This window comes from Onychomys torridus, chromosome 8 (assembly GCF_903995425.1).
Source record: "Onychomys torridus chromosome 8, mOncTor1.1, whole genome shotgun sequence".
Taxonomy (NCBI): domain Eukaryota; kingdom Metazoa; phylum Chordata; class Mammalia; order Rodentia; family Cricetidae; genus Onychomys; species Onychomys torridus.
In genome coordinates, this window is record NC_050450.1 from 788,229 (window position 1) to 802,766 (window position 14,538).

General features: G+C 51.9%; 1 protein-coding gene across 6 annotated transcripts in view; it reads right to left on the minus strand.

Moving 5' to 3' along the window:
• Positions 1-303: 303 nt before the first annotated feature.
• The window catches only part of Txnrd2 (thioredoxin reductase 2), an 89,591-nt gene continuing 75,356 nt past the window's right edge, over positions 304-14,538 (minus strand). For 5 of the 6 annotated variants that reach the window (XM_036195427.1, XM_036195426.1, XM_036195424.1 and 2 more), the window contains 7 exons: positions 10,101-10,237; positions 6,799-6,894; positions 6,162-6,254; positions 4,342-4,413; positions 3,785-3,882; positions 1,704-1,910; positions 304-558 (listed from right to left, as the gene is read on the minus strand). In XM_036195427.1, coding sequence (XP_036051320.1) covers positions 1,787-1,910; positions 3,785-3,882; positions 4,342-4,413; positions 6,162-6,254; positions 6,799-6,894; positions 10,101-10,237 — 620 coding nt within the window. In that variant the 3' untranslated portion in view covers positions 304-558; positions 1,704-1,786. The remainder of the gene's footprint in view (positions 559-1,703; positions 1,911-3,784; positions 3,883-4,341; positions 4,414-6,161; positions 6,255-6,798; positions 6,895-10,100; positions 10,238-14,538) is intronic. The other variant, XM_036195425.1, reaches the window with a different exon arrangement.

The following is a 14,538-nucleotide window of genomic DNA, read 5'->3' on the forward strand; positions in this document are numbered from 1 at the left end:
GATGCACAGAGACCATGGGGTAACCTTGGCAAAGGGTCCAGGAGGGACCTCTAGAAAGATGTCTTCAGGCCTGAGCCAGTAACTGAAGGGAGGTGGTAGGTGCTGAGGATGGTGGGGGAAGTACTGTGTCCTGCCAACAGCCAGAAGGGTCAGGTTAGGGTTGTTCCTCCCAATGGTTGCTGGGAACTCTAGGACTAAGACACTGTGGCTCTGTGTATTATGGTTCTGGTGGCAGCAGATCCTGATTGGAAGCTACTATTATGGGACACTGGGCAATCCTGGGGACACCACAAGCAGACATGCTTCAGGAAAACATCCTCTTTATTGGCGCTCCAGAAATGCCAGGGGTCTCAAACCCGAGCAGCCCACATGGGGTTTCTGCGCAGGCCATCATCATTTGACGCTGGAGTATGAGAAGGCCAGCCAGAGGATGCAGGTGTGGAGTAACTGCTCCCTGGAGTCATCCCTGCAGGACAGACACACAGCCATTTATGCAGACACACGGTGCTCCACCCACGTCTTCGGGGATCTCTGAGGTGCTAGTAAAACCTTCCAGTCCTGCCAATAACAAGTGAGGTCAGCACAGGCCGGCCTCATACTGGCCTAGCCACATCACCTCAATCCACAAGAGATTATTGAGAGATGGGTTGGAAATAAGCCCTTGAAGAGAGCCCCACCCCACCTCCACCCAGACTGGTGTATCAGAGAGAACACTGCAGTTCTAAAAATATTTGATGAGGGCTTGGGGATTTAACTCAGTGGTAGAGTGCTTGCCTAGCAAGCGCAAGGCCCTGGGTTCGATCCTCAGCTAAAAACAAACAAACAAACAAACAAACAAAAACAAACAAAAAACAAACAAACAAACAAACAAAAAAACCATATACTGGGCTCTTAATAATATCCCCCAGAAGGGATAATATTCAGGTAAGAGCTTCCTCAGAGGCCTTTGTCAAATGCAGCCCTGCACTGAGAAGCTGGAGGGGAGCTGATGCCAGAATGCCAGACAAGGCCCTGGCCAGACTCACCACCACCCACTGATGTCTGAGAGCTCCTGCTGGGATGCTCAGAACAGACAGAGGGCATCTAGAGAGAGAAAGAACTCTTCCTAGAGCCTCCCCCTCAGCTTCAGTGAGGAGAACAGTTACCAAGGGCCCAGACCAAGAAGGGGTGACAGCCGAGACAGACACCCCAGGATGGCTGGAGCATGCCGGCTTCAGGACTGGGGCTTCTGGAGGATGCCGTCAGACAGAGGTGACGTGGCAGGGGCAGGCCTTTGCCAAGTTCTTCCTCCTCAGAAGAGGACTGCCATGACTGGTAGGGCACTGTGACTTCTGGTGGCCCACTCGGCCAGCCTGACTACACAGCTATAGCCGAGCCACATGTGCGGCGGTCAGCCAGCCGTGTACAAGGCAGTATCTCCACCTTCTGGGCAAGAAGGAAATGAGCGGCACTTGTGCTCAGTGCAGGGACCAATGGCACACGGGGAGCAGCACTTGACATTGCCCAGAGATGCTGTGAGGACCCAGCCTGCGGGAAACCACGGCCTGTGGGGAACCACGGCCTGCGGGGAACCACGGCCTGCGGGGAACCACGACCTGAGGGGAACCCCGACCTGAGGGGAACCCCTGCATGTACCTGGCATCAGGCCTGTCATGGTGGTTCCCATGATTCTAGCCACAAACGCTCCTCTCAAGCCTGCTCACCTGGATCCAGGTGTCTGAGGAGCCTTGTGCTGGACACATGGCTTAGTGTGTGCCCTCAGCTTGGCAGGGATGGTGACTTAACCTCAGCATCCAGTCACAGTGGGCTCCAGGCCCGAACGTTTGGAGATGTGCAGCTTCACCACCTCCTCAGAGCAGGTGGGATGGATCCCTACTGTCTGCATCACCTGTGCATATGACGCCCCACATCTGCAGACATTGAGAGTAGATGGTAAGTGTCAGTATGGGGAGGTCTGTCCACACCACTCTGACCTCAGGAAGGCCTTAGAGGGCAGTGATTTCCTTATGGAGTCAGCACTAAGACTGTATGCCCATGCCTGTGCTGGACTGCCCTCTGCCCCGAGCAAACACCCACTACCTCCTATCCAACCTGGCCCTGGCTTGCTCTGTCCTGTCTCTTTCCTAATTGCCCCTTTCTCCAGGCCTGCTTTACCACTGTCAAGGTGTGGCAGAAATCACCCACCCCGGCCACTTTTGACTGCAGCCTACACCCACCCACCCGGCTCTCCTGCTCAGAAATCTATACATGGACACATGGCATCCAAACACAAGGCAGGAAACTGGCTGTGGGCAGTATTTTGCCTATGCAGAGTAAGTCCATGAAGGGAGGTAATCAGCCTAGCCACCAGTCCTCTGAGAACAGCCTCCACTGCCAGCCAGTGGCCTCTGAGACCTGGCCTCCACCCAGATGCCCCTGCCTCACCGCCAAAGGTCAGGTTCCAGGGCTTAAGATGACTAGGAAAGAGCTATTCAGTGCAGCCGTGTGGCTGAGTCCTGGGCTACGGCTCCATGAGTTCTTATTTTGTTTTGTGTATATCCATGTGTGTATGCATGTGGCACAAACATGTATTCATGGTACTGGGGAAAGAACCCTGGAGGACACAGAGTGAGAAGGCATAGGGAAAGGTGGACAGGAGGAGGGTGTGTGGACACCTGGGTCCCCAGTGGGCTGGATCTAGGGACAAGGGAGAGCAGGAAGAGGATCTCAACAACAACAACAACAACAACAACAACAACAACAACGGAACAACATGTTGAAGGGTTGTGTGCGTGAGACAGGGTTTGGGCCAGATCCCTAGATGGGGCCACACCTATCATATGACAGCAAGCCTCAGGCCTACCTGGCCTGCAAATGTGTTAGGGCAATGGCTGGTGATAAGGTTCTCCCAAGCATGAGCTGTAGGTCCCAGGTGAGCCCATGTCTTTGGAATATATCTATATCTATATCTATATCCATATCCATATCTATATCTATCTGTGGCTTTAGGAGATCTGCAGCAGAGCTAGGACTGGAGTTTACTCCAAAGTAGCCACCAGGTAGGATCCATGAGGAGCCTCTCCTGAGCATCCTGAGAGACCATGTAGGCAGTGTCCACCATGGATACATGGTGTGGATGATGGTAAGCAGGGCATCCACATCAGCTTTGCCTGGGAGGGCCCTAGGATTAATGGGACAGGGCTGCCCCACAGTGCATTACCATTCACTGTTCTGAATGCAGACTCATTGCCCAGGCAAATTCAGTATTGGGAAGAATTTCTGAAAGTCTTTTAAATGGTGGCAACCTCTTTTTATAATACTGATTTCCTTAATATGCAAAGAGCTCTTGTAGCTCGACAATCATAGCACAAACAACTAGAAAGAAAAACTACAAAATACAAATAAACAATTTGGCCTGGTGGTGGTGGCAGCGCACGTCTTTAATCTCAGCACTTGGGAGGCAGATCTCTGAGTTTGGGGCCAGTTATAGGACAACAAGGGCTACACAGAGGAGCCTGTGGGCAGGAGAAAGGCAGACAAAACGCCAAAGAACCAGACAGTTCACAGGAAACAGAACAGAAGTGAACAGTGGAGGTTGGGGGTGAGGGATCAACTGCACTCATGCTGGCCTGCCCCAGCAGTGCAGCCATCCCTGCCTAGGACCTTTGGCTAGAGAGTCTCCCTCCTGCTGTGTCCGTGTTCAAACCCCTCCCCTGGAAATGTGGACCCAGCAGCTTCACTACTGTGAAAACAACTACCAGCAACCATGCCTGCCATCAGGCCAGAGGGAATCTGCTTGACTTACTTGATCCCCAGAGCAAATCCTTGAGTGACTTCTCCAGCGTTGGGGCCGAGGAAGTGCAGGCCCAGCACCAGCTGTGGGGCCTCCCTCAAGCACACCATCTGAAAGCCACAGTGATTCTGTCAGTCACAGGGGACCCACCCAGCCATGGGGAGCTGCTATGCCCTCCCTCCACAGCCCTCAGGTTCCCATTTGTGGTAGCTAGTATTGACTGTCAATCTGACAGACTCCACGAGGAAGTTTCCACACTGGGTTAATTGTGGTGGCTAGACCCATTACAACTGTGGGCAGCACCATTCCATGGGCCGGGGTCCAGACTGCATAAAAAAGAGATTGCGAGCTGAACACCAGCAACCATCTCTGCTTCTTGACTGCAGACACATGTGACTGGCTGCTTCTAGCCCTTGCCACTAAGCCTTTCCTTCCACTGTGAGACAAAACAAACCCTTCCTTAAGTTGCTTTTGCAGGGACTTCTCCCACGGGGACCCTGTGGACACCAGAGCACTCCCTGAGGTCACTAGCTTTTTCCCTCTTAGTCCCTGGCCCTGAGCACACTCACCTTTATGTAGCACTGTGATGCGTCCCGCCCCGTCACTGTGAACTCCAGTGGCTTATAATATGCATGGTAAACCTGGGTGACAAGACACCAGCACCGAATCAGTGCCGTGCCCAAGACAGTCATCAGTCTTGGGTCAAACAAACAAAAAAGCAGTGGGGAGACAGGATTCTCAGGGACCCAGGGACACTTATGTGGCCCAAGGGTACAACATGAGATGTGGAAACACCTCAGCTGGTTGGCGAGAGTGTGTCCTCTATGTTCAGGCAGCCTGTGACCATAACCATGTAGTCTGCAGACAGAGCCTCTCCTCCCCACATCTGAGACTCCGCACTGAAACACAGCAGGAGAGCAGGCACCAGGCTGCTGAGGTGCTACTAGCCATGGTGTGAGCCACAGTACTTGGCATCCCCCAAGAAGTAGATCCAGGCTTCCCCAAGACCAAAAAGACTGGACAGGGAGACCTCAGGCAAATTGCTGGTGTAGGAGTGCCCGTCCTACCTGTGTGGGCAGAATGGCTCTCAGAGGGCTGCCTGGCCTCCCTGAGACACCCTGATGCTGACTGGGCTAAGACTTCAGCTAAGAGGAGGGGTTGGTGCAGGGTTGTGGAGGAGCAGGGCAGGCCCCAGCCTCACTGGAGCTGTGGAACAAGGGCTTTCAGCACCCATGAAGGGCTTGACAGTGTGTTCAGGGCTACAGGCATATAAAAAATGAGCAGGACCCCACATGTGCTACACAGCCATTATTAATTAATAGGGCTTCAGAGAATATTGTTCTAAGCAAGACAGAACTGAAAAAAAAACAAACAAGAATGTTTGGCTATTCAACATCATGAAACATAAAGCATTATAAAATGCTATGAGCACATGTCCCAGTGCACTTATGATGAATCTAACAAAAATAGCAAATAAAGTACTGGGAGGGCAGGCCTGTCAGGCCTGTCCCCATGATGGAGGGCCTGGGTACATGGAACGGGCAGACACCACAGCCTAGTGACCCAGGCCACCTTGCAAGCTGCTTCTACAGAAAGACCTCCACCAAAGTCTTCCAACTTCCACTACCTGGCAGCTTTCAAAGCTTCCAGCTACCTCGGCGTCTCTGAAAACACCCCAGGGGCCATAGCCTGCCTGCCACTGCAGACTCCCAAAAGCACCCTGGCTCAATGAAAACCCCTTTGCTTAGGATGAAGGCTCTAGTCAGCCTGTAGGCACTAGAAGAACTTGAGAAGAGGACAGAATTTGGGCTGGGAGTAAATGTCTTGCCCAGTGGGAACCTCAAAAGAGTCCCAGAAAGGTGGAGGTGCAGGTGGGTAGGATGGAGTAGACATCAGGTCAGAGGACACCTGGGAGGAGCCATTCAGGTTAAATGAGGCTCCTCCCACTAAGAGGTAAGGAGAACTCTGCAGAGCAGCACCAGGACCTGAGAGCTTCTGTCACAAGCTCTCTGCATGCTGAGGCTGTGGCGGCAATGCTAGGAAGCTCAGCCATGCTTCTAGCACATACAGTGAGCTAAGGGGCAGGGCTGGGGGCTGCCAGACCACAGGGCCTCAGAGGAAGGCATCTTCCTGCCCTAATGACTCCATCCAGGACAGCAGGTGGACACTGGGTGAGACCAGAGAAGCAAAGCTTGGCCACACACTGGAGCTACCAAAGGCTTCTGGCTCCCCTTTGTTTCAGCTGCCCGATACTCCTGTTCTGTGGAGGCCCCACACTAGGCCCTGCTTAGAGCAGCCCCCAGGAAGTAGCCCCTGTTTACCAGACCTCCAATCCTGGAGAGGCTCTGTGGAGAGTGGCCATCAGGCCCTCTTGTTGGTAGACCCCTACCTCTACATGCTCCTGGCCATGGAGAGCCACAGCTTCCTCCTCAGACAACCCCACACAGCCATACTCCAGTGGTGTGAAGACAGTCGTGGGAACCTGGAAAGTAGGTCTGGAATCAGATACGTCTCTTGGGCCCCCCAAATTGAAACTGCAACCCCCGAGTGACACTTGAGTAGTAATCTGAGGCCAGGGACCCAGCCACACACGAGCACAGCAGGTGGCCACTCATTGTTCCTGGGCTGGACCAGGAGTCAAACCACATATATCCCTTTCTCTAGAAGAGGGAATGAGCTGCCAGGCATAGCCCCGCTACCCTCACTGGTACAGGCTTTTCTCTGAACCCGGCTCTTCGATGTGCTGGTCCCATGACAGAGCTCAAGAGTTCCTGGCCACAATTCTCAATGATTTGGGATCTGGTTCATATGGCCCCATGGACTGTGTCCTCCTGCTCATGTGTGCAAATACACTCACATTCACACACTCACATGTACATAAACACCTATGTCTACGCAGGCATGTATACATGTGTGCATACATACAACATGCATATGTGGCACACATAGGTGCACATGAACCCTTCAGCCAGGAGAAGCAGTCAAGCCTCCCCCAGGTTGGATTTGGATCCTTTAAAGGAACTCACGTTGCTGTAATCCATTAAGGTTGAAGATTTCCCGAAGAGCCTCTGAGCCAGCAGCTTTCCTGCCTTGATAGCAGTGGGTGTCAGCTCAGGCCGCCCCTGAGGGAAGAGCATAGCAGCACCGTGTTCCAAGCAGCCTGTACAGATGCTACGCCACCACCCATCGCCTTCTGAGTGGGTGGCTCCCTGCTGAAGACCCCCAGCCCCGTGCCACGAGCTTTGAGGATGTGGACATAGCAACAAGGATATGGACATAGCTGTGAGGGTGTGGACACTGCTACAAGCTGTGAAGATCCGGACGTCCTCAGCAGGATGTCCCACACTGACAATCCCAGGGCTGCTGCGGGTGTGCTTATCCCCTGTCTCCCTCTATCCCACTGCAGGGCATGCCCACATTATCATCCCTTTCTCTAGAGGAGGGAATGGGCTGCCAGGCATGGCCCCACTACCCTCACTGGTACAGGCTTTTCTCTGAACCCGGCACATGGATGATCTCAGAGTGTTGGTCTCAGACAGAGCTCAAGGCCCCAAGCATGTCATGTTTTCCTGACACACAGCTTGACATGCATGTCATAGTCCAGGACAAATCCCAAATCAGTGTCACTCCACAGAAGACCCCTCTGTCTCTGGATGCACCTAGCCTCGGGTGTTCCTGCTTGCAGCAGCCCAGGCCCCCACTGCCAATCACTTCTGTAGCAGGAAATGCAGATGCTGTTTGGCATTCCAGAAATGAGTAAAGATCTACAGAGATAAACTCTGCTTCCAGCCTGTACATTCCATCAGGCCTGAGTAACCCAGGAAGCATCCCCACATAGCACAACATGCCACATTAAACATCACCACTTCACCCTGGGGCTCCCTGTAGCCGCTGGCCTGACATGACTGCAAGACTATTATCTGCATTGCCTTAAATTTTTAAAATAAAGAAGGCCTTTGTGCGCCACATGCTGGTGGTAACACAGCACCGGCCTCTAGGGTGCAGAGACTCACCTGGTGCCTGAGCGAACACAGGCGCTGTCTCAGGGTGCAGTGCTCACAAGACAAAGTTGAAGCCTATAGTCAGAGACCTCAAGCTCCAAAACAACCACAGGCAGAGACAAGCAACCACACCACCGAGGTCTGTGGCCTGAAAGTGACGGGAGGGCTGAGGAGATGCTCAGTGGTTAAAAGCACTGGCTGCTCTTCCAGAGGACCTGTGTTTCAGCACCCACATGGCAGCTCACAACTGTCTGTAACTCCAGTTCCAGGGATATGATGCCTGGATATGAAGTCTCTTCTGGCTTCCATGTGCACCAGGCACACATGTGGTGTACAGATATACATGCAGGCATATAAAACAAACACTCGTGTGTGTGTGTGTGTGTGTGTGTGTGTGTGTGTGTGTGTGTGTGTGTTGAAATGACCAAGAAAGGGAAATGTCGGAGAGCAAGTCCCTCGGAGCTTTTCATGTAGTCCTCTACAAGGTCTTGTACCTGGCAGAGGTGGGAGTCTGGCACCTCTGGGAAAGTCACGTTCCTGAATTTCAGTCACAGGGCCTGATGGTACCTTGTACAGTGGCCATTTGGCTCATCTGAGCATTTTCAACAGTGGACCCCTCTGGTACACCAAAGACTCAGGAGCCATGCTGACCCAGCAGGCCTGGGATCTACCAGACGCAAACACTGACTCTAGTTCCCTCAGGTTCCTCTCTCCATCTCCCAAAGTGAGTTCCAAAGGGAGTCAGGTAGGGTAGCCATCTTCATATTCCTGAAGGTCTAGGTGCCAGGTGCCCTTGCCTAGGCTGCTCTGCTCCCAGCCAGAGCCTCAGTTACCCATCACACTGTCTCTACACCTGAAGGAGTTCTCCAGCTTCCCTCTCCTACTGATGTTCCTCCATGGGGCATGCTCCTCAGTGTCCCCAGTGCTCTTGGGAATGTAACACATTGGGGGGGGGGTTGAACAGCGACGCCCCTTCAAAAGAAATCATACCTGCTTAGAACTTGAGTTTATTTGGAAATGGGTTTGAGTAACAAATGACCCAAGTCTGACAAAGGACAATCTGTAAGACAAAGGAGGGATAAGCCCCTGGAGGAGATGCTCAGTGATGATGGAGAGAGCTGGGATCAGGGACCACCCAGGTCCAGGACAGAGGAGGCAAGAAGTAACCTCCTAGAAGGTACTGAGGAATACAGCCCTGCCCACACCCAGATTTAACTTCCAGCCTCCAAGAGTGGGTGCTCTATGCTCTTGAATTTGTGGTGGCATAAACCACTTGCTACAGCAGCCCCAGAACATATACGTACTCCTGGAAGATACAGCAGGTCTCAGCACAGAGACAAGAGGGCCTGGGGACTCTGAGCATCTATCAGCATGACTGAGCAGGGGCCTCCTGGACACCTTCCTTAAGATGCATCAGAACGGTTCAGTACATGCTACTCCTGAGGCTCTCGGGATGCAGAGACCCAAGACTGATGAATGGAGTCTTTTCTAGGGGCCTGTGAAGGAGAAGAATGGTAGCTTTCCCAAGCCAGGGCCTTACCAGGGAGGTGCTGTGGGCCATGGTCTCCATGGAAGACAAGGAAGCAGGGAAGTGTCCACAGCCACAGCTCCAGTCAGCAAGGACAGGGTTCAGAGTCTTGATACCTTCCCCACACTGAGTCCCCCACCCAAGAAAGATCAGTGACAGCCTAGTCAGTGAGGGGCTGGCACAGCTTCAGGCTCAGAGGGGACAGTGGCAAGAACAGGGCCTGATGACCTGAACCGGGGCTGGTCCTTCTTCTGTGGCTATGAGACCTCGCCATGGTCATGCCCAGCAACAGCTAACTCTGCGTAGAGCTAGGATTTCATTTTCTTTTTTATGATTTTAAAATTATTTTGTGTGTGGATATTTTTGCATGCATGTATGTCTGTGCTTCACATGTGTGCGTAGTATCCAAGGAGGCCAGAAGAGAGTGTCAAATGCCATGGAGCTGAAGGTATAGACGGTTACCAACTGCCATGAGGTCCCCTGGAAGAGCAGCCAGAACTGGTAACCACTTACCCCTCTCTCTAGCTCAAAGTTTTAAACTGTCCCACCCTGATGTCCCCAGAGAGGGACAGCATTACAAGAGGCAGAGGCTAGTGCTCAGTCCTTCCCAGGATGCACCTGACCAGTCCCTAGAGTTGGACCCTGTGATTGGTGCTCTGGGATTAGAGAGAGAGAGAGGTCTCTTTCCTGTGGACAGCAGAGCCTACATCATGTTCACCTCAAGACCCAGCTGAAATAGGGGATCACATAAATAGGAGTTTCCGGTGGCTGTGGTTGGTCAGACAGATGTAGAGCATACCTCAGCAACATCTCCAATGGCAAAGATGTGGGGGACAGAGGTGGCCTCCTGGGCATCCACAACAATCTTCTGATTCTCAGGGTTGACATTCACACCAGCCTTCTCCAGATTCAGATTTCTAGTTTCTGGAACTCGCCCTTAAGGAAAAATAGAGAAAGTTGAAAGATTTAGGTTAGCAATTTTGATGTGGCTTCCTTTTATTTAAAATATTTCAACCAGGCCAGGCAGTGGTAGTATACGCCTTTAATCCCAGCACTCTGGAGGCAGAGCCAGGCGGATCTCTGTGAGTTCAAGGACAGCCTGGTCTACAGAGTGAATTCCAGGACAGGCTCCAAAGCTGCAAAGAAAAACCTTGTCTCAAAAGAAAAAAAAATTTTTTTCAACCAGATGTAGTGACACACATGAAATCCCAGCTCTTGAAAGGCTGAGGCAGGAGGATAACAGTCCAAGGCCAGCCCGGGCTACTTATACACTCTATCTAAAAACAAAACAAAACAACAAAAACCCAGGGCTGGCTAGGCACACACCTGTGATCTCAGCACTCGGGAGGCAGAGGAAGGCGGGCGGATCTCTGTGAGTTTGAGGCCAGCCCGGTCTACAAAGTGAGTTCCAGGACAGCCAGGGCTACATATAGAAACTCTGTCTCCAAAACAAGATTGAGGATATAGCTCAGCAGCAGACCAAATAGAGGTTCTGGTCTGGGTTCCTGTACAAGACATAGATCAGTCAACCAATAAATCACCTAACAAACATTTCTCAGAGCTGGGTTCTATGGCTGGCCTAGGATCCCAGCTACTTTGAGAGGCTAAGGCAAGATGTCTTGAGCACAGGAGTATACAGCTGTCCAGACAACCTAGCAAGGCTGTCCCTAAAAGACAGGCCAAACAACAAAACAAACGAACAAACAAAAACAACTTCTCAGAGTGGCCACTTAGAAACTTGAAAGCCTGACTGCAGGGTTAGGGACTGAGGGGCTGTAACAGCCTCTGGCTCAAAGAGGGAATGTTTATCAATGTCCTCTGGTAACTATGACAACTACTAACCTTGTGCCATTCAGTTCACTTTTGTGTCTGTGGGTGCCACCCACTAAAGATGGTGTCCCTCTTGGGTGCTGCTTTCTGAAACATGGGTAAGGATCAGATGCCTTCTGACACAATTGTAGCTTGACAGTTTGTGGGTGCCAGACTTGAGAACCTTCCACACACCCCCTTCACCTGAACCAGTATGGCTCTGGTTTCAGAATCAGGAGAAACTCGCCCTCCCTTGGAGGGGAATGGTACTATAGACATCCTCAGTGCCAGGCCCTGACACCTTAACTTTCTTGCTCCCTTCACGGACTTCTTAATATGGACAGGACTCCCTGGCTCCTTCCTTCTCTCTGGAGAGGCATCAGTATAGCTTCTTCCCAAGACAGCTGCCGGGTCACCAGTCTCTGTGCAGAAAGACCTGTCTTTTTCCTGTGCATTTCAGTGTTCCCAGCTACACAGGGGACCAACGTGGGACCCAGACAAGACGAGCCAAGTTTCTCAGGGAGACCACGTTGTTGCCCTTGCCGTACGCCCTTGAATTGTGTTTGGATTTCAGCACAAGCAGCCCTAATGTTCATGACAAGGGAAACTCCTGACGCTAACTGAGGGGACCTTAGAGATGGAACAGGCACAAGTCTCCAGTACAGAGACTATGTGTCCCCCTTGTAAAGACAGGGTGTGCGCACACACACACACACAGACACACACACACACACACACAGACACACGCACACACATACACACACACACACAGACACACACACACAGACACACACACAGACACACACACACACAGACACACACATACACACACACATACACACACACACACGCACGCGCACACACACACTCACACGCACACACACACGCGCACGCACACGCGCACACGCACACGCACACTGAAGAAATCAATGAAAAGGTGAAAAGCGGCATCCTACAGAAAGGAGAGCGATCGGGTGTGGTGACACACACCTTCCACCACAGAACTCAGCAGAAGAGATAGGAGGGGATCACTGAAAGCTCCCAGCCGGTCTAGGATGCAGAATGGGTTCCAGGCCAGCCAAGGCTACACTGCAGACCCTGCCTCAGGCAAAACAAACACAGGAACAAGGAGAAGACAGTGGGACCAAAGTGAAAATGCTTGTCTAAACACAGCCTTTGGCACTTTTTTTGATGCTTATACATAGTATATATATTCAAAACAGACATTAACACAGGAAAAAAGTTCTAAAAACCACAATTATAAACAAATGAACCAAGAGGCTGTAAGAGAGCAGATGACAGGATCACTACAGTCCTCTTAGCCTCCTTAGGGCACAGTTCCAGGGGCCCCTTCCCAAACCAGGAATCCACACCCTGATGCTGTGTTCATATAGAACACAGTGCAGTTCACACAGCCTGCCCCACCCTCTGTGCCCTTGGCCCCTCTCTAGGTGACTCCTGGGACCTAACTTGATGTCAGTGCCAGGTGAGGAGTTGCTATGCTGTCACTAGGGGACCAAGAAAATATGGTGTCTATGTGCTCTGAACAGTGCAACAAGATTTTTTGGGTTGGCTATTTTGCTCAGTTGGCAGAGTGCCTGTCTAGCATGTATGAAGTCCTGGGTTAAATTCCAGCACCATAAATCAAGTGTTTATTTACACATGCCTATAATCCCAGCACCGGGGTTATATGGGGGTGTAGAAGCAGGAGACCAGAAGGTCAAGGTCATCCTTGGCTATGCAGTATGTTTGTGGCCATCATGGGTGGCATGAGCCCCTGTCTCAAAAACAGCAACAAACAAACATCGGCAGAACACCTGCCTCATATGCACAAGGTTTCATTGCCAGCACTAACAAAAACATATCTACCCTCAGTGAATCCAGAGCTGTGGAAATCCACAGATGCACAGGCCAATGGTTCTGAAGAGACAGAGAAGCTCGTGTTTACATGGTGTGAACTCTATCTTAACGTGAAGATACAAAGATATCCATGTGCCATTCAAAGAGGAGTGTTAACATCCTGGAATGTCAAATTTATACTGGAAAGTCATGGTGTCTTCTCTTTTCTAAAATATGTAGTTCTTGACCATAAAAAAAGGACTTAAGCCAGAGCCCTGGAGTGGGCCTGGTTTTAGCCTGGGCTCTCTAATACTTCCTGCCCAAGGAACCAGGCCCCACAGAGCTGCAAGGATGCAGCTGAGCGTGAGCAAAGACAGGGTCCCACAGGTTGTGCAGTGCAGAAAGGTGGCATGTCTCAAAGGGAGGATACCACTAGCCTGGGTGACCACAGAGAGGTGGCTCTGACCTATCTGTGTAAATTGTGGGGTGTCTCAGTTCATGTGGGCCCCATATGCGCTAACTGGCTGGCACTTCCTCACACGGTTCTTAACTGGGTGGGCACTCTTCCACTTCCCCAAATGCCTGGGACTCCTGTGAAGTACTTGCTCCTCTCTGCCCACCCTGGATGCCTCCTCCAGACAGGCTCCGAGTGCCACCTCTCACCAATAGACTATCTGCATGGACAGACAAGGCCCTGGGTTCCAGAATTTACCAGGATAGCTTGAAGTAGGTGCTGTGTAAGGAGCATACTGACTGGAGCCAACAGTGAGAGTGAGCAAATTTATGTCCTGCCCAGACCCTCAAAATAGGCCTGAGACCCACCTCACCAGGCAGCTGGTAATGGTGCTGAGCAAGCAGGCTGGTAGCCAGGTCTCCAGACCACAGTCCTCAGCTTGCCCTCTTGGGCCCACCCTCTGAAGCTGTCCAGTAAACTGCTCAGTGCTGAGAGGAGATGGGCTTTCAGACTGTCTGACAGCACCATGCTCATCCTCAGCCTCAGCTTTCGGGTGCAAAGCCCAAACAGGGATGGGACAGGCTTGTCTCTCTTGGTGTCAGTGTGTCTGTCCCCTCACATTCCATACAGTTCTGGGCCTTCAGGGAGGGTAGCATATGAGCTTTGCCATAGCTCAGCTGTCAGAGGAGGTCCTGTTTGCCTTGAATCCCAATGACAGTGGCCCCTGAGAGGATGGATGTCCCCCAGAGCCAGAATGCTTATGCCGCTCAGGATCTCCAGACAATTCTCCAGTGACAGAGGTGATTTGGCATCAAAGGCATAGTTCCCACAGTTCTTGGTATTTGGGACAAGCTAGACTTCAGTGTGCAATGTCCAGGAAGTGGGTGTCGCCCACCTAAACATCTGGCAGATGAAGCTTTAAGTCTCCAGCTGTTACGCTGGATGGGGAAGTCAAAACACTGAGACTCAGCTAAGCCTGGCTGCTATAGTTGGCTTGGGCCTGGCTCCAGCCTCTTGGCACTACTCAGCCACAGGAACCAGGAGTGGGCAGGCAGGCACCACGGGGATCAGCCTAGACTCAGGCAGTCGGAGGCCACATCAGAGGAAGGAGCTGGGCCCTCTGGGTAGGGCTGGA